Here is a 26,339-nt window from a genome sequence, read left to right as displayed (position 1 = left end):
TGGGGGAGCAAGGCACAGTGTAGTGTGATAAGGTCAGTCCCTGATTCCAGAGAACCTGCACCTGGAACAATTCTTGCTAGAAAAATGAGGGACGAGTGTTATAGTGCCTTATACAGTATTTGAAGTGCACTGAAATAAAATACTAAACATTTTAGGTGAGTTGGAAACTTGTTTTTAGTGTTTGTTGGGTGAGTGACCCTTGGCCAAAAACATAACCCACTGAACCCAAGTTATAATTGATGTGATAAGTTTTTATGCAATGGATTTTTTTTTCAAAAACACCCTCATCATAAAATGAGGGCATGCAGTATTATATATTATCCTTTTGGTACTTTAAGATGAAAATTATGGTATCTTCCATTGTACCTAAACATGCAAAAACAACAACAACAACAATAACAATAACAACATGAACAATGATGCCCACTCTTTGCCATTTAAGAAAATAATGCTGCCTGTCAACGAAGAATGGACTCAATCACATGGATCAAGGCAAAAGCCACATCCAGGTACTGGTAAGATGACATTTCAAACCAGTAAACTTTTCTAGGTGTTTTTTTGCAACGAGATGATTGTTTCTGGCTAGATAGTAGGTGGTACTGTATTTCACAATTATTTTGCTGTCTGATGCCACATAGTGAGGCATGATACAAGTACAGTATTTTCTTAAATAAGTGGGGTAGAACTGACAGGATCTAGTCAGTAATTCTACAAGCTTTCTCACAAAGAACTTCCCACTCACACTGAGTAGCTAGAACCTAATTTTGTTTGCTGAGTGTAGTTAGTAGACTCAAAAACAAATCACTGTAGGAGTTACCTTAATTCTCACAAATATACATTTTATGCCTGTATGTGTGGATACTGGGCTTCCTAGTGTTATCTGCACTCTCTTGCATAAACTCATATAGAGAGGCATCCATGTGGAATGATGGGAGACAATAGCATTCAGCTTTTGCAAGAAAAAATAAAAACATCACACCATATGGCAACAATTCGTATATCGCAAGGTGATCATGGTAGTCGTCAGGTACAAAAATTGATGCTCCAAACTGCAATAAATCATGACTCTACTGTACAATAGGAAAAAAAAAAAAAAAGTTACACCATAACTCGTATTCTGACAAGTATACTGACAGGTATACTAAAACAAACATTTATCACAGAAGTATTTTAAATTAACCCTTTCACACATGGCCATAATATTTTGGTTCGACTGTTCTGTACACAATGCTCCCCTGGCTAGAGTAGGCCTGACAGCCAGATGAGTGACTTGTCAATAAAAAATTATTTTCCCAAGTTTCATAGTGCAATTTGTATCAGAATGCAACTTCAGGGGGTAAGTTTGTAACTTGAATTATGTCCATATGCCAATTTAAGAGATATTTCTCTATGACCCATTTCTCATCACTGTGCATCTTTGAGAGGTAATTAGTGATACAAATCAGGTCATACTGCATGAAAGAGTTAAAGTGTAAAATACAGTACTGTGATATATTCTGCTGACTGATATAATACATCATGTACCAGTGACTCTACGTTAATCAAATGTAAACTGAAACATCAGAGAAGCATGACTTATAAGGCATTCCGGCATTATACAGTAGATATTTTTTAATGTAATGCACAGCCAACCCTAACTAAACACTGATTTACTGATCACAGATTACCCACAGTGCGGTGGGATAAACCTGTGCAGACACTGATATATTGAAAAATATCTCCGGCTTAAAAACTGGTATGGGCAGAAACACATCTTAGGAAAAAATGAGAATACAACCAGTGACCTGTCATATTACTTTGCGAAGCACAACAATGATTAAGCTGGAAAGTCTCATTTCTACACACATCCCAAATCTTTCCAAATATATACTACTTTTCTCAAGCATAATTTGTTTGCTTAGGGTTTCTAATTTTGCTCTGGTTGCCCCATACATAATTGTGCTGCTTCACTGTGCTTATTTTTATACCAATTTGGGCCTGTATTGGTTCTTTTTTTTTGGTAAAATTTGTAATAATTTATCAAAGTACGTTTAGGCCGGGCACACAAGTCTAAAGGTTAAATCTCATGGGAAGCTGGAACCAGTTGTATCTTTATTAAGTAACTGTATCATTTCCCATACATTATTATCACATGCAAAATACAACTGAAATTATTATGTTTGCTTAGTAAGGGCCGACTGTATAACACAGCACTGGATACTGACATACTGATAAATCAGTTTGATGAACACATGGCACATGATTAATATTATAACAGAATACTGGATCATGTAAATTATTTCTTATGTTTCCATATGTCTACTATGCAGGATAATGTATCATTCTGACTGGTCATTAATGAAAAGAAAGTTGCTATATGACTGTCTACAGTGTCAACTATGAACAGGAGAGAACTAACCTGCATGCCGATAATTGCATAGATGAAGAAGAGCATGACAATGAGGAGGCAGACATATGGCAGTGCCTGCACAGAAAAAGAAATGAGATTAGTACCAGTAAATAACATGTAAGGCATCTTTAACTTGAGATAATCTGACTCACCATGATTACATTGAGTAAACATCTACAATGATATTTTTTGATGGAAAAACTTTGTACAGTATCTACTATACAAGAGACAAGTATTCTAGTTATTTAAGTATCACTGACCCACTAAATGACAGTGCTGGAATGTAATATAGTGTTATGTACTAATGTATAAGAATCTGATGGAACACTGAGCATCACAGAACCAAATTAATAACAGTACACATTATGGTTAACCCTTAAATGACTCTGAGTATGCATTACCTGAGTGGTCTCAAGTGATTCCTCGAATACTTTTAGATCACTAGGTAGACAGTACAATAAATTAAAGCAAAATGAAAAATGCTGAACCACAAGTGCAGCTACGAACTGTACTTTCTAACTACATTCAGCTGCTCTCATCTAACAATCTCATTTCTTTTCCATCCCTCCCTCCTTACACAAACTTTTTCACATCTTTTCATATAATTTATAATGGCTCCATCATGCTTCTATGCATCAGCCTTGGTCGCCTAATGGTTGCCCTCCACTCTGATCAATCCCTGGCAGCCTCCCTATTCGGTCCCTTTTGACCTTGTTCCAGGTCTTTTTTGGTCTGCCTCTCACAGCCATTTATTTTCCACTTCTCATTTTCCACACCCAATTGTCATCCTCCATTCTCTTAACATGCTCAAACTATCTCAATCTACTCCTCTTCATGACTACACCAGTACACTCCAGTCCCATCCTTCCTCTCAACTCTTCAATTGCAATTCTACCCCCACAGGTCTTGCATTCAGGAATGCACTACATGTCCATCTAATCATTTATGTACATTTGAGACTAAGAATATCCTCTCCCTTTACTGCCCAGATCTCACTAACATACACCATTACACTCCTGATGCATGCTACATACAAAGATCCCTTGCCACAGAGGGAGAGCCCTCTCGATGTCAGGAGAGGCAATAGCCCCCTGAACTTTCTCCAACCACTCCTTATCCTGGCCACAAAGCTAACTTCAGCCTCACCTCTAGCAAATAACCTGTCCTCAAATGACAAAACTCTTCCACACATTCAAGAGACTCATTAGCAAGATCAGTCCTTCACCTGACAATCTCTACATGCTCTCCCCTACACACATGAAACCAGCATTATCTCACAGTCTGCCTCTAATAGCCACTGCATCTTTCATTCACCCACTTATCACAAACTATGCAGAAGATGGAGTTACTTCTCACACCCTTGTGACTAACTGCACATGGCCACATTCCCTCTCCTTTGACAATATCATCACCAGCCCATGATATCATAACTTTTGTTTTATCCGCATTTACCATACTCTCAGACGATTGTGCCCCATTCTGTCTCTCCATTTTCTAACTCTTTCCTCTGCCTCCCTTTCATTCTCTGTAGTCAGTACCAAGTCATCATCATACAACATCATGCATGGGAGGACTTCTAAAATCACATGAGTGAGCTTCAAGCACCATGGCAAACAATAAAGGGTTCAAGGAGATGGTATAAAAATGTATGGCAACAACTACCCAGCTAAAACTTTTAAATCTGCGTAGGGTAATTAAAAATAGTAGAACTGTATATTTGTGAACTGGCCTTTTTTTTTTTTTTTTCTTTTTTTTTACATCAATCTCTTCCTTATCACCTTCAAGTAGCAGTTCCCAAATGATGTAATGCAAGACAGTGGGATGTGTTGTGGGAAGATTCAAAGACAAACAAATATTTAGAGACATTTCTTTTCTTTAATATGCCAAAAATAAATATGGTGATCCCCTGGTTATAATGCATAACTGATACCGCACCTTGTGTGTGATAATTATAACAAAACTGCGTGATGACAAGAGCACAGAATCTATGGGATTTATCCTAACTGGTACCAGGCTCCCCATTTTACCCAACTTTTTCCTTTAACAACAATTTTGATCCACTATATACACACATATTGTTATGGTATCAGAAATGCACACAGGCATGATTAGGTTAACTGAGTGAAGAAATGGGCACAATAAGGATGAAACACATGTCATATAGGGACCTGAGATGGGCTTGGGGCTTAGGGGTGGAGAGTTAGTGGTCTCCAGCTTCTGGGATTAACTCCTTTGGTAGGGCCTCATCTTTGAATTCCTGAATGCCAGTAGAAACCAGATTCCGCACCACTACTGTCAGAAGAAAGCAACTCACATGCACAATAACATGCCTTTTGGCCAAAAAATGCATGATAACGGCAGGAATGCAGATTTTCATCTAGTGGTAATAACGGAAACTGCTATAACCAAGGGATCACTGTATAAAGGTCAGTGTAGAGCCTGTCCACTGAGCTTCTACTCAAACCTAATATGACAACCTAACCTAACACAACTTAACCTAACCTAATCTAATGTAATCTAACCTTAGCCAAACTAATTTTGGGGAAAGTGAATTTCAGGTTTGAACTAACTTGCCCCCCATATGATGCGACCACCGACATCAATAACAAACCTAAACTGGTGCTCTTTAGTTACATAAATGTTATTTCCAGAGAATCTGGGTGTCATAAATAAATTATACAACTATGGCTATGGCCATGTATGTGGGTGCTTGCACCCAGGTAGGAGTGAAGTGATTTGAGTGATGAGTTTTCTATCAATGATGGTGTGCATCAGGAGTCAGTCTTGAGCCTCTTGTTGTTTATCATGGTACTGGAAGCCCTCTCATGTTAATTCAGAAATGGATTCCCTTGGGAGATGTTGTATGCTGATGATTTGTTGTTGATTACAGAGAATGAATAGGAGACAGGGGAAAGATCTGGGAAGTGGAGAGATGGTATGGAGCACAAGGGCTTCAGAGTAAATGCAGATAAAACAAAGGTGATGGTATCTAGAGCTGGTGGCAGTACTGTCAAAGAAGAGGGACAGTGGCCAAGTGCAATTTGCCACAGAGGCATGGGAAGTAGTTCCATCTTGTGCAGTGTTTGTGATAAGCAGGTGCACAAAGGATGTAGTGGTATTAGAGGTAGACTGTGATATAATGCTGATTTGATGCATGTAGTGTGTTAGGGAGAGCATGTGGAGACTGTCAGAAGTGAAAGGATCTATCTTGTTGGTGGGTTTCTCAAGCGTGTGGAAGAGTTTTGTTATCTGAAAAAATGTTGTGTTAGAGGTGGGGCTGGAGCTAGCTCTGTGGCTAGAGTGGGAGTTGTTAGAGAAAGTTTAGGGAGCTGTTGCCTCTCCTGACACTGACAGGGCTCTCCCTCCGTGCTAAACGATCTTTGTACATGGCAGGTGTTAGAAGTGTAATGCTGTATAGTAGTGAGACCTGGGCAATAAAGGAAGAGGTTATTCACAGGCTCAAACATACAGAAATGACAATGATTAGTGGATGTACAGTGCGTTCTTGAGTGTGAGGCCTGGGGAAGTTACGTTTACGATGGAAGAGTTAAGAGGCAGGATGGGACAGGAGTGCATTGGTATTGTGATGAGGAGGGGTAGATTGAGGTGGTTTAGCCATGTGGAGAGGATGGGGGATGACAGTTGGGTGAAGAAAGTGAGAAGTGTTAACGTTAAGGGTAGGGTTGCAAGAGGTAGACTGAAAAAGACCTGGGATGAGGTCACTGAGCACAATCTCAGGGATAAGGGACTGAATAGGGAGGCTGCTAGAGATCAAGTGGCATGGAGAACTGCCATTAGGTGACCAAGGTTGATGCATGCAAGCATGTTGGAGCCTTTAAAAATAGAATTGAAACTCCTCATGATAAAATTTTCATCTTTCACTAAATGGAGCTCTCCTGTGGCTTGTCCAGTGCTTTTCTGGGTATGGAGACAATCCTACACTAGAGAAGGAACATGATTTAAGTAAGGGACTGCTGCAGTTCTGCTTCCCACCATCCATTATGTTGATGTCACAATTTTATATGTGCTGAAACCAGTGACTTTCTTCACATCCAATCCTTTATTTGAGGAGGTATGAAACCATGGAGTTTTCACAGTTGTCCCCAACCTTTTGGTATGCTCAGGCCTGAACCAAAAGCACTTTGGATTCCACAGTCACTCTGAATGGTCTTGGGGAATTTACTAACATGAGGAAATTTGCCTGTATTGATGCAGTAGGGTTGGTAGTTCTGGGCTGCCTAAACATGGTTGTGGTAAACTCTTGGACAGAAGAGAGACCTCAAGCAGCATCTTCTATACATCAAGAATACTTATAAATTCCTGGATGATGACTGTGGTAAATGGTTAGGTTGGAAAATCCACTTCACATACCTCTTACTATTATATTTAGAAGTGAAGAAATTCATCAGCAAAAATAAAAACTAAATGATGTCCTTGGAATAAAGGGGTTTAAGTAATGGCAACCTCACCACACGCCTACTTGAAACATTGGTCTTCAAGCTGAAATGTGATGTATCCTGAGTGTTTTAAGAAAGGCATAATGAAAATAGCTAAGGAGATGTAACCAATATATAATAATGTCTAGTGAGTGACAAACTGGTTTGGTTTATTACCAAATACAGTATAATAAAAGTACAGGGACATGAGGCATTTTTTATATGAAGTGTGTTAGTTATACTAGCAGTATTACATCAGGCATCTGATATAAAACATTCTGATGAAAATATGCAACAGACAATGATTCCTTTACTTCTTTCAGGTTTGTCTGTTGTGGGGTCTCTAACAGGCTCTGAAGTAAACAGCGATGAGTTGACTGTATTTTGGTACTGTACATTGAAGTCTCTTAAAGGTGTATAAACATGAGGTAGTCTCTTGACTGGGTGTACAATTACTGGTATCTGGGCAATATTACATTGGTTATCTGATTTAAAAACAGTGATAAATGACTCTATTATCTTATTTCTTTCAGGACCATTTGTTGGGGAACCTCTATCCTCCAAAAGAATGTTCCAGTATTACTTGGGAACAGCCCTAATCCAGCTTTTGAATGAAGGCCTTGGAGGGCTGGCTGGGGATGACTGTGAAAACAGCCCTATGTTTTGTCAGCTCGAGAAATACAAAATGGGCACATTTAATTGAACAATACGACAGACTTTATCACTGTATAGCCTCATACAAACCTCATTATCTGGAATCATTAAAAAAAAAAAAAAGTATTTAATTTGAATGTTAATAAGAAAGCTGTCTTCAGCATTACAGCATGCTAAAGTTAGATAACAGTGCTTCACCTTTAGGTTGTCAACTTGCTTTACCAGACTCCTATTTTGCATAAATACTGATACAATATACAATATATGCATATTTTAACCTATATATCAATAATTTCATCAATCCATACCTATTTTTCAGTATGAAGTTTGAAGATTTGTGGGATATGTTTTAGGGCTATTTTTAAAGCAGTACAGCAACTTATACAGTAGTCATATGCTTTAAACAAAGTGTCATGCTACAACTGCAGACTCCACCATCATGGCATGGGATCTGACTGGTCAGCTTAACAATTCAAAAGCAGGTGCTTCATAACTTACCATAATTCACATTATTTGTTTTCAAAAGACTATCAAAAACTTGCTGCAATTCCTGTTTTCAAAGTAATGGTATTCAGAAATATCCCAAATGTGGTATTCTGCAAATGAGTTGTTAGTTTTAAGTACCTTATTTAATATTTTTTCATATATGAAGAAAGACTGAATATCATATTCTACTGTCTTTTTTTTGGTTAATATACTGAGTTACAAAGTCACTGTGGGAAAATAAAAAAATCCTTACTTCACAGAAAATAAAATGAATACAAAATCTGAGGGTAAGCCTAGAAAAAAATAGACTGCTGCACCCATGCCATAATTATACCTAAGGATAAGGACCAAATGTAAAATCCAGAATTGTGCAAACTTTTTTAAAGCATACTATCAATAGTGTGGTCACACCGGTACAAATACACCTTAAGCATTGGTCGACATGTTTAATGCAGTCGTCCTCTTATGTTTTCATGTTATGTGAAAGGTACTGCAGTAAAGATGTTTTTGCTTACCCTGTGTTATGAAGATATCACAATGGGAGTTAAATTTAGAACCATAAGTGTACAGGGCAATTTTTTTTCAACAGTAACATCCCACCTAACCATTCTCTGTATTCTATCCTTGTAGTATCAAGCCATCTCATCTAACCATTCTCTGTATTATATCCTTGTAGTATCAAGCATTGTCTCTCTTAAATGATGTAAACTATCCATCTCCATCTAGTGCCAGATGCCTCAATCCCATAAAGAGTGGCCACAAACAAACTGCCTCCGTATCGCCCTGTCCAATGCCACTTTACTGACTTGCCCCCAGCTCACACCCCCCTCTCCCATATACCTCTCCACTGCATCCCTCCATCTCATCCTCAGCCTTCCCCACCCTGCCCTCCCTCCACCTCACTCGCATACACTTTCCTCGTTAGTCTCTCACTCTCCATCCTCTCCACATGGCCAAACCATCTTAATGCATTACACCTAACACTTTCTATCACATCCACATTCACACCACAGTGCTACTTCACTTTCTCAATAAGAACATAATATGATTACAGAAAGACAGTTCGGTTTCAGAAAGGGAAGATCGTGTGTTACTAATCTGTTGAGCTACTATGACAGAGTAACAGAAACATTTCAGGAAAGAGAAGGATGGGTGGACACTATCTATTTAGATTTCAAGAAAGCATTTGACAGAGTACCACACCAAAGACTTTTATGGAAACTGTACCATCAAGGAGGAATCTGAGGAAAACTGTATTGTTGGATGCAAGATTTTCTCAAAAAAAAAAAAAAAAAAAAAAAAAAAAAAAAAACAGTACTAAGGGGAAATTACTCATCATGGAGGGAAGTGACTAGTGGAGCTCCACAGGGCTCCGTGCTGGCACGAATTATGTTTTTAGTGTATATAAATGACACAGATAGCAACATTGGAAATAAAAGCTACCTAAATATGTTTGATGATGATGCAAAAATACAAAGGAGAATTACTAACGCAGACTTTTGTAAAGAGCTACAAGAAGAATTAAATAAACTTCACGAATGAAGCAATATATGATAAATGGAATTCAATGTAGACATGTTTCATGTAATCAAGTTTGGTAAAAGTGGAAAAAGACCTGATTGGGATTATAAATTAGGATGTAAAACCCTACACACATCAGAAAGAGACAAAGACCTAGGTGTGCTTATCAATAACAGACTATCTCCGGCTGGCCGCATCAGTGAGAAGGTACGGAACATGTATACACTGCTTGCAAATATGAGAGTATCATTCACATACATAAATGATGACATGCTAAGGAAGATAATAACATCAACCCTGGAGTGTGCATCAGTAGTCTGGAGTCCTCATCTCAAAAAACACATAGATAAGATTGAAAAAGTTCAGAGGGCTGCTACAAGGTGGGTACCAAGCTTATGGGATCTAAGCTACGAAGAAAGACTAGAAAAACTGAATCTACCTAAACTACAGGAAAGAAGGAAAAGAGGAGACATGCGTATGCTATATAAATACATATCAGGACAAGGACTGACCAAGAGATGACGACCAAGGACTGGACAATGGACATGGTACGGATCGCAACATAGAATATAAGGGGTGCGAATGATGAGGTAAAAGAGAGAGAGATTATCCAGGTGCTTGAGGGTGCAAAAGTGGATATATGTGGAGTAAATGAAACTAAATGGATGGGAGAGAGTGTGAGAGAATGGGAGTATGGATGGGGTATATATGCAGGAGTAGGTGAGAATGAGAGGGCAAAAGGAGGAGTGTGTATTGTTGTGAGTAAAAGATGGAAGAAGAACATAAGAAAGTATGGATCAGTTGGGTCAAGGATTGTGTGGGTAAGATTGTATGTTGGAATACAAATGTGGGCGATTGTGTGCGTGTGTGCGCCAACACAAGATCGTGCAAGCAGAGTGAGAGAAGAGTTCTGGACAAATGTGGAAGTGTGCATGGAAAAGTTTGGAAGGAAGTAGAGAGTGTTTTTGATCGGTGATATGAATGGTAAAGTAGGCAATGTGAAGGTGGATGGAATAGTTGGTGAGTGGGGTTTGCCTGCTGAGATAGATGAGAATGGCAGTGCGTTAGGGGACACTTGTGCCGGGAGGGGGTTGGTGACAGCCAATACTCTCTTCAGTTACAAAATGATTCACAGGTATACATGACGAGTGATGAGAAGAGTGGGTGGTGAACTGAATGAGTGGAAGGCAATGACTGATTATGTGTGTGTGGATGAAAGGATGTGAAGATGCGTAATGAAAGCAAGAGCTTATAGAGGTTGGGGGAGTGGACTTTCTGACCACTACTTGGTGGTGGCCAGTATCAAGATCCAAGCAAGATGGAGAAATAGAAGAAAGGAAGGACGGGAAGGAGGAGTAGTTGCAAGGAGAGTGGAAAGGTTACAAGAGGATGAGAAAATGGCAGAATATAAGAGAAGTAGCGGAACGATTTGGTAAATATGAATTGGAGCAGATGGGGAACGTGGAAGGTGTGTACAGGATATTCACAGAAGAAATATGTGCAGCATGTGATATAGTGTGTGGGGTGAAGAGAAGACGAAATGGGGAGCAAGGAACAGTGTGGTAGAATGACGAGGTGAGACAGGCTGTGGCACAAAAGAAGAAAGCATACAATGAATGGATGAGAAATAGGGGTGTGGAAGAAGTCGTGAGGCAGAAGAAAGAGTTATATGTAGAAAGGAAGAGAGAGGTGAAAAGATTAGTAAGAGAGAGTAAGAAGAGAGTGGATGAGGAATTTGGAAGGAATTTGAGTGTAAAGTGGAGGGACTGTAAGAAAATGTTCTGGAAAGAGGTGAAGAGAGTAAGACAGGGTGGAAGTGAAGTTAGCAGGGGAGTGAAAGATAAAAATGGTAGATTACTAACGGAGAAGGGAAAAAATGTGAGCAGATGGAGAGAACACTTTAAGGAATTGTTGAACATTAAGGATGGAAGGAATGCGAGTATAAGTGGCTGGGGAATGGCTGGAAGAAGGAAGGAGGTGAGAAGACAGGAAGAAATCAGTAGGATAGAAGTTGTGGAAGCAATGAAGAAAGTCAAATTGGGGAAAGCCCCAGGAATTGATGGAGTTTGTGGTGAAATGCTGAAGCATGGGGGAGAGATAGTAGTAGAATGGATTTGGAAGATGTGCAGATTGGCCAGGGAGGAAGGTAGAGTCCCGGTGGATTGGAAGTCAGGTATAATTATTCCCTTGTACAAAGGAAAAATGGAAAAAGAAGTGTGTGGTAATCATAGGGGCATTTGTCTTCTTAGTGTAATAGGAAAAGTGTATGGTAGGATACTTATTGACAGAGTTAGGGAAAGAACAGAAGAATTAGTTGGAGAAGGACAGGGAGGCTTTAGGAAGAGGAGAGGTTATGTTGATCAGATATTCATTCTTATATCTTTAGTGGAAAAGTTTCTAGAGAAGGGAAAGAAGTTGTATGCAGCTTTCATGGATATGGAGAATGCATATGACAGGGTGGATAGACAAGGATCGTGGAAAGTATTATGAATATATGGAGTAGATGGGAAGTTGTTGAATGCTGTGATGAGTATGTATGATGGTGCTAAGGCTGCAGTGCGTGTGGATGGTGAACTGAGTGAATTTTTCTCTTTGAAGGTTGGGTTGAAACAGGGATGTGTCATGTCTCCATGGTTGTTCAATCTGTACATGGATGGGGTAATAAAAGAGGTACAAGGTAGGGCAGTGGATGTTGGAGTGGCCCTGGTGGGAGAGGGTAGTGTTTGGAAACTCCCTGTACTGTTGTTTGCTGATGATACTGTGCTGTTGAGAGAAGACGAAGGGAAGCTGCAAGGCCTGGTGGATGAGTTTGGGAGAGTGTATAAGAAACAGAATCTAAAGGTGAATGCAGGGAAGAGTAAAGTGATGGCCCTTGAGAGAGGTGAAGTCAGTTAATGCACAGTGATGTTGGATGGTAAGGAAATGGAAAATGTGAGTACGTTTAAGTACTTGGGTAGTGTGATGAGTAAGGATGGAAGTTTGGAGGATGAAGTGCTTGAAAGGGTACAACAAGGAAGAATGGTTGCTGATTCCTTGAAAGCAGTGATAAGAAACACGGAAGTGAGCATGGAAGTGAAAAAGTTACTATATGACAGTATTGTGATACCAACTCTAATGTATGGAAGTGAAGCTTGGACGTTGTTGGAAGGACACAAGAAAAGAGTGAGAGCAGTGGAAATGAGTTATTTAAGACGAGCCTGTGGAGTCACGTGGAGAGACAGGCTGACAAATGAGGATATAAAGGAGCATTGTGGTGTGGATGTAGATGTGATAGGAAGCATTAGGGGGAACACACTGAGATGGTTTGGCTATGTGGAGAGGATGGAGGATGACAGACTGATGAGGAGAGTGTATGTGAGTGAGGTGTAGGGGGGGAGAGGGAGGGGGAGGCCGAGGATGAGATGGAGAGATGGGGTGGAGAGGTCTATGAGAGAGGGGCGTGTGAGCTGGGAGCAGGGCAGCAAAATGGCGAGAGACAGGGCGATGTGGAAGCGATTTGTTTGTGGCCACCCCGTACGGGATTGAGGTGTCTGGCAATAGATAAACAGATAGATAGATAGATAGATAAAGAAAATAGAATAAATGATTACATAACCTATGGGGATGCATCAGCAAGAAGACACTGCAAAAAAATGCATAAAAAGAGAGGCGACAAAGATGTAAGGAAATTTAGTTTCCCAAAGGGGGCAACTGATCAATGGAATGCACTACCGAATGAAAAAAGTGTGTGCCAAAACAATTCATAAATTTACAAACACGTATGATAAAAATGGTTTAAGACACGGGGCAGTACGAGCTTCATTCATTCCTGTAAAGATACAATTAGGTAAGGTAAGAACACACACACACACAATGGTGAAAATAAAGAAAGACTTAGAAACAAGGGTGGAGGAAAAAAGCATTAAAATGGAAGTGAAAAGAATAATCCAAAACAATCCAAAGTTAGTCAGAGATTCAGTAGATATAAACAAATCTATAGTAATCACTGGTATAGAAGAGGAAGAATTAAAAACAAGATCACAAGAGACAAAAAGGAGATGGCAAATGTAATGAGCTTACTGAAGGAAGTATCAGAGGAAATCTGTAGTAAAGACACAGAGGAACACAAAAGGTTAGGGAAATATGAGAAAAGCAAGACAAGACCTCTAAAGGTGACTTTCCAGAGTGTAAACACTGTGGAAGAGATACTAAAAAATGCAAAGAATCTTATGGAAAAAGAGGAGTTCAAAAATGTATGGATAAAAAGATGCCTAACACAACAGGAACTGGAATTACTGAAAGAGAAAAGGGAGGAAGCAAAAACAAAAAATGAGGGAAGATCAGAAGAGGAGAAGAAAATTTTTTTTTACAAAGTAATAGGATTGCAGGTACAAAAGTGGTACACAAACAGGATGGAATAAAAAGGAGGAAGGTAGTAGAACCATGTCATGACAAGTATATAAACAAGATGATAAAGTTGATGTACTCAAATGTGGATGGAATGGTATCTAAATTACTAGAGATGAATGATTACGTCAGAGATAATGAACCACAAATAATATGCCTAACTGAAACAAAATTAACACCAAGGATATCCAATGACATACTAAACTTAGAGGAATACAATATATGGAGAAGAGACAGAAATTTAAAAAAAGGAGGAGGAATTATAATATTAACTAAGAAAAACCTAAAAGTCAATGAAATAAAACTAAATATACCATCACAAGTAGAACTGATTGCAGTAGAGATCAACACATCTGAAGGTAAAATAATCGTAGCCAATTTGTACATGCCACCCAGATCAAACACATGGGAAAGAGACGAATATGAGGACCTGGTAGAGAGTACAATTCAGAGTATAAGATCATTACTACATAAAATGGAAGAGAAATTGGAAAGAATTATACTAACTGGGGACTTTAATACAAATATAAATTGGAATACTCTAGATATAATTAGCCAAGAAAGCTGTTGGGACCAAAAGCTCCTGGATCTCGTACAAGAGTTTTTCCTAACGCAGCATGTGAGGGAAACCACCAGAAAAAGAGGACTTGATGTACCTTCAGTGCTAGATCTAATATTTACTAGGCAAGAAAATGATATTGACAGTTTAATATATCACCCTCCACTCGGCAAAAGCGATCATGCAGTACTAAATTATAACTTCAGGATAGCATATGACATAGTAAACAGCAATGACAGTTACAAAAAGAGCCTAAACTATAAAAAGGGAAATTATCAAGACCTAAAGAAGTATTTCTTAGAAGATGATTGGGAAAATGAGCTTAGAGGACAAGATTTAAATACTGTATATAAAAAATTTTGTGAATTTTATGAAATAGGAGTCCAGAAGTACATCCCACAGCACAAAGAAGCAGATAAGAAAATACAGAAATGGTTCAATACAGAATGTAAAAAATCAAAAGAAAGAAGAGATTTGTTGTGGAATAGATAAAGAAGACATAATAGTGAAAGGGCGTATAATAATTACAAACAGGCAAGAAACGACTATACAAGAATAAGGAGGGAAGCCCAAAAACAGTTTGAGGAGGATATAATAAATAAAAGTAGTGATCAACCAAAGCTGTTTTACAGCTATATCAGAAGCAAAACCAAAGTAAAAGATATAATACAATCCATTACGGATGAGGGAATCACTTATACACAAGAGAAAGATATCTGTGAAGCACTGAATAAGAATTTCCAATTAGTTTTTACAGAAGAAAAAAATTTTAAGAGGGACTATGTGGAACACGCATGTCCACACATACTATCAGATATACAAATAGCAGAAAAAGTAATACAGGAGGAGTTAAGTAGATCAGACAGAGGAAAAGCAAGTGGTCCTGATGAAATTTCATGTTGGGTATTACGAGAATGTGCAGAGGAGTTAAGTCTATCTATCTATCTATAGCCCGACGCCCTAATCCTGCAAAGGGTGGCCGCACCTCCAAGTCACTCTGTCACCCACCATTTGACTCCCCTCCCCCCAACTCACCCCCCCCTCCCTCATATACCTCTCAACTCCATCCCTCCACCTCATCCTCGGTCTACCCCTCCCTCTCCCTCCCTCCACCTCACCTACATACACCCTCTTAGTCAGTCTTTCATTCTCCATCCTCTCCACATGTCCAAACCACCTCAGTGTATTTCTCCTAATCTTTTCAACCACATCCACATCTACCCCACAACGTTCCTTCACTTCTTCATTCGTCAACCTGTCCCTCCATGTCACTCCACATGCTCCTCTCAAGTAACTCATTTCCACTGCTCTCACTCTTGACTTGTTCCCCTCTTGCAAGGTCCACGCCTCGCTTCCATACGTCAGGGTAGGGAGTTAAGTAAACCATTATTTTTAATTTTCAAGAAATCCTTGAGTCAAGGGAAACTACCTGATATTTGGAAAAAAGCAAATATTGTCCCCTTATTCAAGAAAGGAAATAGACAAAATCCACTCAACTACCGACCAGTATCACTGACCAGTGTTGTAAGCAAGGTATTAGAAAAGCTTATAAGAAAAGCTTGGGTAAATCATCTAGAAGAACACAGTATGATAACAGAAAGACAGTTTGGTTTCAGAAAAGGAAAATCATGTGTTACTAATCTGTTGAGCTACTATGACAGAGTAACAAACACAATACAGGAAAGGGAAGGATGGGTGGACAGTATCTATTTAGATTTCAAGAAAGCTTTTGACACAGTACCACACCAAAGACTTTAATGGAAACTGTACCATCAAGGAGGAATTCGAGGCAAACTGTTTTGTTGGATGCAAGACTTTCTCATAAAAAGAGAAATGAGGACAGTACTAAGAGGAAACTACTCATCATGGAAAGAAGTGACTAGTGGAGTACCACAGGGTTCAGTGCTGGCACCAATCATGTTTTTAGTGTATATAAATGATATAAACAGTAACACTGGAAATGAGAGCTATCTGAATATGTTTGCAGATGATGCAAAAATACAAAGGAGAATTACTAACACAGACTCTTGTAAAGAGCTACAAGAAGAATTAAATAAACTTCATGAATGGAGTAGTACATGGCAAATGGAATTCAATGTGGACAAGTGTCATGTAATAAAGTTTGGTAAAAGTGGAAAAAGACCTGATTGGGATTATAAGTTAGGAAATAAAACCCTATACACATCAGAAAGAGAGAAAGACCTAGGTGTGATTATCAATAACAGACTATCTCTGGCTGACCACATCAGCGAGAAGGTACGGAACATGTATACACTGCTTGCAAATATGAGAATAGCATTCACATACATAAATGAAGACATGCTAAGAAGGATAATAACATCATTCATTAGACCAACCCTGGAATATGCATCAGTAGTCTGGAGTCCTCATCTCAAAAAGCATATAAACAAGATTGAAAAAGTTCAAAGGGCCGCTACAAGATGGATACCAAGCTTAAGGGACTTAAGCTACGAAGAAAGACTAAATAAACTGAATCAACCAACACTACAGGAGAGAAGGAAAAGAGGTGACATGATAATGCTATATAAGTGCGTATCAGGAAAGGAGAAAATAGACATAAATGATTACTTAACATATGGAGAAGCATCAGCAAGAGTACACTGCAAAAAACTGCATAAGAAGAGAGGTGATAAAGACATAAGGAAATTCAGTTTCCCAAACAGAGCAATTGACCAATGGAATGCACTACCGAATGAAATAGTGTGTGCCAAAACAATTCACAAATTTAAGGATATGTACGATAAATATGGTTTAAGACACGGGACAGTACGAGCTTGACTCATTCCTGTAAAGATACAATTAGGTAAGAACAATTAGGTAAGAACACACACACACACACACACACACACACATGCATGCACTTACCTTGAAAGACTGTACGAATGTCCATAATAATATTCTTATTGTATAACCCTGGCGCAGGAGCTTGATGAGGCGAGCAGCACGAAATAACCGCAGGAAGCCCACGTTGATGAAGTTTTCCTGTGGGGTAGCATGGCATAAAACTGAGACAATGTGTGGCATGGTATGGAGAAGAAGAATTGAACTAAATAAACCATGTCGCTGGGAAAAAAAGAAAAAATTTACTACATTTTGATAATGAGCACCGTAAAATAAAGTATTTGATTATCAATCCCTATAACATATATTGATTTATTCCAAATCTTCAGATATATAAGATTTTCAGGGCCTAAATAAATTAACTGTAATCTTATTGCTTTAAGTTTCATAATGTCAAGTGAGTAATTTTAATATAGTCTTATTACTTAAGAGTGAATGTAGGACAGTATTTCACACCTGGGTGAATAATCATTTTATTACTTTATATACCTGGCCTACATGGTCTCATTACTCAAATGAATATGGCTTACACAGGCAACCAAAAAGCTTGTGCGCACATATACTTTGTAATTAATAAACACTGAACAAGTTTGGCCGGCCTTATGCTTCTACATGAATGGAGCTGATGCATGAATTCTGTCTATGCCTAGGAACTCTATGCGCATAATTTATCAGTTACAGTTTAAGCATAAACAGTACATCTGGAATACAAAATAACAAGCACTGCAGGTCACAGTTGTACATAAGCAATTTGAAAATGCAAGAAAGCAGATAATTTAAGTGATACATTACAAACTTTATAAACAAGCTTTCAAATATTCGCTGAATGATAACGTAACCACAGATCATTATTGCAGATGTTATTTTCTTATTGCTTAGACAATATTTAAAGGTAATTTCTACGTGCAGCAATGGGAAAGAATAGCAACAATGAAAAAGAATAAGAATCTGGCACGCTGGTAATTCCAACCACATTATACAGCACTTCCAATCAGGCTATGCAGTTGTTAAAAAATAAAAATAAAAATAAATAAAATAAAACTTACTGCTTTTCCACACATACTTCGCTAGGATTGAGAAAATGTTAATAATTAGAAAACTGGGTGTAGAACAAAAGAGATGTTGCTATTAAAAAAAAAAAAAAAGTCAATATAAAACAGCACAGGTTGCCTTAATTTACACTTGGATAATTATTTTCAAATAGTACGGCATAGTTAAATTCACTCAGTAAAACTGATCTTTATAATTCTTCATCATCCTGACTTCTTTTTCCTTCTAATGATAAGGTGAGGTAGGATCCTGACAACAAGTAAAGACAAATTATGACAAAGGAAGAACTTCAACAGCATGCCCAGTGATATGCACAAGACATTCAATGACTCATGGCTTTACATCACAGGCCTAACCACCTGCATATTCCTTTTTTCTTTACAGATGGACTTCACATTGCCTGCCAGAATCAATCTGTTGACTATCAACTTGAAATGAGATGCCAAACTCTTGTCATGTGCTTTTCTGTACATAATCCAACCAGCGACCTCTAACCCTTAACAGTTCCCTAGACTTTATCAATTTCGATATCTTGCTTTCTTACACACTCATAACAATTTCCATCTACCTTCTTCTTGACCTACCAAATCTTCCATCTTCAAACTCCCTCACACATACTCTTTTCACTACCATGTTTACATCCATTTTCTCCATATGAGCATACCATCTAAGCACACTACTGTCAACAAACTTCCTTACTAACTTATTTTGTGCTCCATCCACTCTGTGCATTCAACTTATGCAGTCCTCTTGCAACCTCAACACTCACATCTGTTCAGGATCAAGACCTTCAAAGCACCAGCTACCTACCTTCCCTGTACCCCTGTACTTTCCACTTCATATGCTACGAGTATTTACCTCTCTTTATTCTGTTACTGCACCGAGGTACTTAAAGTCCCTAATCCATTCCAGTTTCTCTCAATTCACCAGCACATCACACTGTTACCTTCTTTCTCAACAAGTATCATTTTACTCTTCTCTGTAGTTATTTTCAAAACACAATACTCATAGACATTCACAAAACTCTGCACCAGTCTACAACGCTCCTTTTCACTGTCAACAAGCAATAAAGCATCATCTGTATACAGCAGGTTTAAAATACTTCACAATACTTCTCTCTACAATTTGAATTCCTCTTTCACATTCATGTTCACACATTCATAATCAGTAATGCTCTATAAATAAAGGTTTACCTAATGTTAATTTCAGACTTAATTCTCCTTCTCAGTGCGGATGTTGTGCAGCCATCACACAGTTTTCAGGAAGGGGAAACAGGGTTATGTTACAAATTCAGGGCAAATAAAATGTTCTGCTAAGTCACTAATCCCCCTGTTCCTACTCTTCGTATTCAATTGGAGTCAGTAACAGAAAGCAATACTCTCTCTCTCTCTCTCTCTCTCTCTCCCTGAGTTACCATAGTTTTTGTTTTTCTTTCTCATTCTACGAGTTACCGTAGTTTTTGCTTCTCTCTCTCTCTCTCTCACCCTCTCTGAGTTAACATAGTTTCTTTCTCTCGTACAAACATCATCCTGGCACAACAAGTGTTTGGGAACATATCTCGGATCTCAGACCTTAAGAAAGTGAGGCAATAGGGGGAACTGATTTCAAAATTACAGAAATGACAGAGAAACCATTTCCAGAAGGCTTCATCTTCGGCAAAATGCAAAGAAAAGCCAACCCATGTACTGATTACAGGTGGCACTAACTGTAACTACTCTTTCAAGGAGATCACACAAAAAGGGCTCATTGCAGGATGTGTGAGGAAAAAATACAAAACTTCTCAGGCAGGTGAAGGAGACTGAGTGACTCTAATTCATTCCTTACCAAACAGAGGGAATTCTGACTTGTAAATATGCCCTTTTTTCAATATACAGTCAATATCAGCAGCCACCCACAGAAAGAATCCAAGAAATATATGCAAGACTGTGTTCTTCAAAAAAATAACTTAGATAAACTTGAAAAGATAAAAATACTTGATACCAACAAAGAGGACTGGAAAGGTTAAGGTGAAGGAAATGGAGAGGTACCACATGGTAATAACTTAAGTGCTGCTTTAGACTCAGCCTTGGGCTTTTTTTTTTTTTTTTTTTTTCATAAAAAGTCCTGTGTCAGACCATTTTGAATAATGGATCATCTTACACCTACATGCCAGTTTCAACCCCTCAGTGATCTGATACAAATACACCCAGTTTTTCTGTGAGCCTCCTTAGAGGTATGAAATAGGGACTCCACCCTGCCCCCCAGCTGATGCACAGTCTGGGTATGGGACACTTATAGAACCTGTATGTGTGGAGTCAAAGCCAAACAGCAGTCAAATGTTAAACTCCCTGTATCTACAGTAAAACGGCGGGGGACAGGATGACTTGGAGGCGATTTGTTTGTGGCCACCCCAAACGGGATTGAGGCGTCTGGCAATAGATAGATCTACAGAATGGGTACCTCAGAGTTCTTCACTGACCCCTCTACTGCTCAAAGTACAAGGTCTGTTCAGAAAGTACCCAACCTTAGGCTCCAAAAAAATAAATAGCTAACCTGTTGAGCTAGGACACTAATCCCTCTCAAAGTAGGTCCCTTCTGACTTGACACACATAGCTCCCGCATTTTTTCCACTTGAAACATTTTTCAAAGTTGTTTTGGTATTCCTGTAAGTGTTTTGTCGCATTTGCCATGACTTCTTCCCTCGTCTCAAATTGGGAACCCTTCAGTGGAGTTTTAAGTTTGGGGAATAACCAAAACTCACACGGAACCATGTCTGGTGAGTAGGGAGCCTGCCGGACCTGTGGGATGTTGTGCTTGGCCGAAAGTTCCTGAATCAGTTGAAAAGAATGGGCAGAGGCATTGTCACTTTCCGAAGACCTGGTCTCTTCCCCCAAACTGCGTCACGAAGATGACAGATAACGTCGAGGTAGTAATGTCTGTTGACAGTCTGACCTTCTAGTGCATATTCGTGATGCATGCCACAGTAATAAAAAAATATTGTCAACAAGCATTTCACCTTGCTGCAGACCTGCCGTGCTTTTTCTGGGACTGCATGCTTCCACTGGGATGACTACTTTGATTTCTAGGTCATACCCATACACTGAAGTCTCATCTCCAGTGATAAGTCTTCAGAAAGTCTGGATTGCGATTTACACACTCTAACATGTCTTGAGCAATGTTCATGACGAATGAACGAATCACCTTCAGGATATACCAAAAACCGACTTTGAAAAATGTTTCAGGCAGTGGAGAGAATTCTGGGCTATGTGTTATGTCAGAAGGGGCCTACTTTGAGAGGGATTAGTGTCCTAGCTCAACAGGTTAGCTATTTACTTTTTTTTTTTTTTTAGAGCCTAAGGTCAGATACTTTCTGAATAGGCCTCATAAGATATCTTTTGATCAAATGATTACAAAACAGTACCCCGGCAGCACTGCATCAATGGTCTCTGCCGATGAGCAAAATACAAGTTAAGGGTAAGAAAATGAACAAACAATTCACATACCAGTGCCACACTTTAAAATTAAACACAAAACAACCATACCTGATCGAGGAAGTTTGTTTCCTCAGCAAATAAGCTGGTGGTTCCTTCCATCATACACACTTCCCCTCCAAGGACTGAGGAAAGGTGTTAACATCTATCTCCTAACATAAACTTAGGGGTTATTGATGGCAAGGATCCCTTGGAGTGGGACACTCAAACCAGGGGTGTGAGACAGTAAGGAGGATCAGACAGTCATCACAATAAGGAAGAGGTCTTCCCTCAATGAGATGGTATTACATCAGGTCTGTATGACCCATCCTTGTGCAGGTCACAACAATGTTCCAATGATGAGGCATGGTGGAGGATGGTTGTAGACAAACTACTGCTGCAACCTCCCAGAGCTTTGGGGGAACAAGAAGTATATCCCAAACATTCTGCCAGGAAGCCCAAAAAGCAGCCTTAATCATAAGGAAGTAATCTCACTAGTATGGAGTTGCTAGAGGTAACATAGGTAGTCACTGCCATTGATACATCATCTGCACTTTCCTGTTCCCTAGCAGTCTAACATGAGCTGGCACCCAGCAAAACAATACCCTCTTGCCATGACTACCCAGGAGGAGGATCTTTTCGAAAATCTCCCAACCCGGAGGGTGGGGAGAGTTTAAATGCTCAAGGGTAGACAAGACAGCTCTGAAATAATCGAAATAGTAAAACTAATGGTCTCGTGGGTAACGATTCGTCAGAGAGCAGACAGCATTGCTGACAGCTTAGTGGTAAAATTAGGGCTGAGGAACGTAAGCTGCCACTCTGGCTATAATCAGGGAAGATGACCCCAAATTCAACACAAGAATCAGATTTCAAGCTGCTGGTAAATGAGACAGACCCAGCACTGAGGGTAGCAGGAGTTTAAAACTGAGTGCAAAGTACCACATCAAATGCCACAGCCTTAAGGGCTGTGACATAGTGGCACAGTCTAACCTCAGGTAACACCCAGAGTGGAACCACATATACTGCCTTGCAACAGACTGGGCTATGCCTGGTCAAAATTTCCTCAGCCCTGTGGTTGAAGGGGCGAAGAAATGTGCATGGAGGTCATAAAACAGGTGCTGGCCAAAATTAAAAACACAATCACATATCAGTTTCTGGAAGCCACAGGACTCTGTAGCAACACGTAAATATGGCAGATTGACCTGAAAACAGTGCCAAAATTAGGAGGGGTACTGTACATAAAGTACTGTATACAGTAGGTAGGGTGTTTTATGGTTTTCAGCGTTTTTTTTTCTAATGGTTTTCTTGGTGTTTAGTATTACTTTAGATATTCCTATGTGTGTTCTGATGTCTAAATATAGCAGACTGACCTGAAAACTGTGAAAATGAGGTGGGGTACTGAACATCCAGTTGTGTACAGGTAGGGTGTTTTTGGTTTTCAATTTTTTTTTTTTGCATGGTTTTCTTGATGTTTAGCATTACTTTGGATATTCCTATGCATGATTTGATGTCTAAATATGCCTGAATGACCGGAAAACACTGCTAAAGAAAGAAGAGGTACTGTGCAAATACGTCAGGTATAGGCTGTAGGTTGGGTATAGGTAGGGTATGGGAATAGTAGGGGGATATTGTTCATTATCCAGACATTGCCACTACCCAGACATGCCTTTGGCTCTAATACATCAGATAATAACTGAGGGACTACTGTACATATATATATATATATATATATATATATATATATATATATATGTGGAGCCTCTCTGGTACAGTGGTAGAGTGTGCGTTTCGTACAAGGGTGAACCAGGGTTCGCACCCCGCCAGGGTAATAAACTTTGGGAGTGTTCATCCAGCCACGTACTGCATTGGCGGACACAAGGGGTGCTGTGGTTGAACCAGTGTCGCTTACTATATAGTATGCTTGCACCCAGTCGGCTTGCGCGGGCTGATTACACTTGGTTCACAGACTACACACACATCCAAAGCCACTCCAACACTACAATTACACTTACAAGCACTTCTCACCCTACATACAATCTCTACCAGACAGCTGAAGCCACTTGGTAGAGATACATTGGCTGTATCGTCCCGACTTCGGTCGGGATAGGCCGGTCCTGCAATGGATACTCAAACGGCTGATGATGATGATGATATATGTATATATATATATATATACATATACAGTAAACCCTCAATATAACAAACTAATTAGGGGGAGGGGTGGGTCATTATATCCAAAAATTCGCTATATACAAGGGGTCAGTATTGCTGAGGGATTATTGAACTCAGTTCGGTATATAAGGGGAGTCGTTCGGTCCTATGTGCTCAGACATAACCTAAACTAACTCTATGAAGTTTTACATGGAGAATTTGGTGGTTTATGAAGCTGTACATGCAAATACAACACTGTATGAAGTTCTACATAATAATAAGGATACAGTATAATGTAGTACTGTAACAGTACGCTTACTGTGCCACAAAGGGATGCTGTTGAAGTACACTTACAGTGCCAGGAAGGGATTCTGTTGTCACCATGGGCTGTGTCCTCAACATCCACCCTCATTTAGCAAACTTTGTTTGTAAAATCCAGGGAAAAGTTCGATCGCCATTTGGCCGTTCATTATATCGCAAATTCGCAATACCGGGGTTCATTATATCGAGGGTTTACTGTATATGTATATGTATATATATTATATATATATATAGTAATATGTCATTAACCATAAGTTTTACTGAAACATTCTCATTTCGATTAACCGCAAAAACCTAAAATCTATCCGAAAATTCAAACATGGCAGGCTTGTTTCGCGCCACTAGCATTAGTTTATGACTGCTCCACTAGTCACTAGAGCGAGCGCTGGTTGCACCAGTGAATTACTTAATTATTTTGGTGAAGATTTATTTAAGTTTATTTTAGTGAAGATTTATTTAAGTTGACAGTTTCTATTACAGTTTCAAAAGTGCAGTTACATATGTAGTTACTACAGGGTAGCAAGTGTTTTGGTGATGGTTGAGTGGCTTTTGGGGTGCTTTTTTTTTTTTTTTTTTAATGTGAAGAAGAAGGAATAAAAGGCTGCGAGCCTGCAATTATTGTTCCTTTCAGGAGAAAAACAAAATACAAGAGAGAGCCAAATTCAAGATCCGATCATTCAAGATGTTTGGATACACTGCGTTTGAATGACTGGAGATCATAGGATGCAGGAAATACAGACAGAGGGAGAAAGTTCCAGAGCTGACCTGTTGCATAAATGAAGGACTGGGAGTAACGGTTAACTCTTGCATTAGAAAGTTGGACAGAGAAGGGATGAGAGTTTGCTGCTAGACAGGTGCTATGCGCTCGTTGTAGAGGTGGACGAATGCAAGCAGACAGTTCAGAGGAGCAGTGACCACTGTAGTTGCGATAGAAAAGAGATAAAGATGCAACAGTGCGATGAAGAGACAGAGGTTGAAGGGAGTCAGTAAGAGGAGGAGAGTTGATGAGACGAAAAGTCTTTGACTCCACCCTATTGAGAAGAGCTGTATGTGGGAAGCCACCCCACACATGAAAGTTGTACTCCACACAGGGGCAGATAAAACCCCTGTACAGAGTCAACAACTGTGCAGGGGTAAAGAAGGAATGGAGTCGGCTTAGCACACCCAATCTCTAGGACGCAGATTTTACAAAAGATGTAATATGATCTTTCCAAGATAAGTCTCGAGTAAATGAAACCCCAAGCATGTTCAAGGATGATGCAGGATTAAGCTGAATATTATTAAACATTAGTGGGTATTCCTGTGGAAGATTTTGTCAGGTTGATAGGTGTAAAAACTGAGTCTTTGATGCATTAACCCCTCCTGATCAATGGCCACCGGCGTTGTTTGAGTGCGGCCTGTAAAAAACTGCAAAAATTTTTGGGAAGTGAATGAACATTCTGAACGTCTTCATACTGACCTACACTACACTCCCATACACCTCATCAAGCAGTTGAAAGCCTGCTGCTGTGATGAGTGGATTTTCAATTATTTTACTCCTGGCCATGCCTAAACAAGCACAACTACACCAATTATGTAGACCCAGGCAGAACATAACATCTTTGTCCTCTCTTGCAAAACACACACAACCACCTGTTTATGATTATGAAGTAATACAGGCACATACAAAAAAGACATGATAATAAGAGAAAATACATTTTTGTCTTGGTATCTTTACCTATTTGCTCAGGTTTGCTGTAATGGTTTGGATCATTTGATGCAATGCAACTTGTAAGGAACTGTGAAAACTTTCGGGAAGTGAACAAAAATCTGGGACATGAGACTGACCTTGACTTCACCCTCTCACGTATCATCTGTCAGTTCACCACCTGCTGTCGTGACGAGTGGATGTACGATTTTTTCGCTCGTGACCATGCCTAAACACACATAGTTACACCCATTATCTCGACCCAGACAGAAAATACAATCTTTTTCCTCCCTTGCAAAACACAAACAACCACCCTGTTTATGAGACAGCAATATATATTACAAAAATAACAATGTAAAATGATAAAGTTGAACATAAAATGATAAAG

General features: G+C 39.3%; 1 protein-coding gene across 1 annotated transcript in view; it reads right to left on the bottom strand.

Moving 5' to 3' along the window:
* Positions 1–26,339, bottom strand: part of cac (calcium voltage-gated channel subunit cacophony) — a 2,326,612-nt gene that overhangs the window by 593,407 nt on the left and 1,706,866 nt on the right. Inside the window, exons 36-37 of the mRNA XM_080268748.1 lie at positions 17,318–17,434; positions 2,399–2,464 (exon numbers count right to left, since the gene is read on the bottom strand). Of these exons, the coding sequence (XP_080124874.1) occupies positions 2,399–2,464; positions 17,318–17,434 (183 nt within the window). The remainder of the gene's footprint in view (positions 1–2,398; positions 2,465–17,317; positions 17,435–26,339) is intronic.

This window comes from Coenobita brevimanus, chromosome 29 (genome assembly GCF_032717465.1).
Source record: "Coenobita brevimanus isolate Jiangsu-jjx chromosome 29, ASM3271746v2, whole genome shotgun sequence".
NCBI lineage: Eukaryota > Metazoa > Arthropoda > Malacostraca > Decapoda > Coenobitidae > Coenobita > Coenobita brevimanus.
Note: the sequence above shows the minus strand (reverse complement) of the source record. Positions and strands in the feature narration are given on the sequence as shown.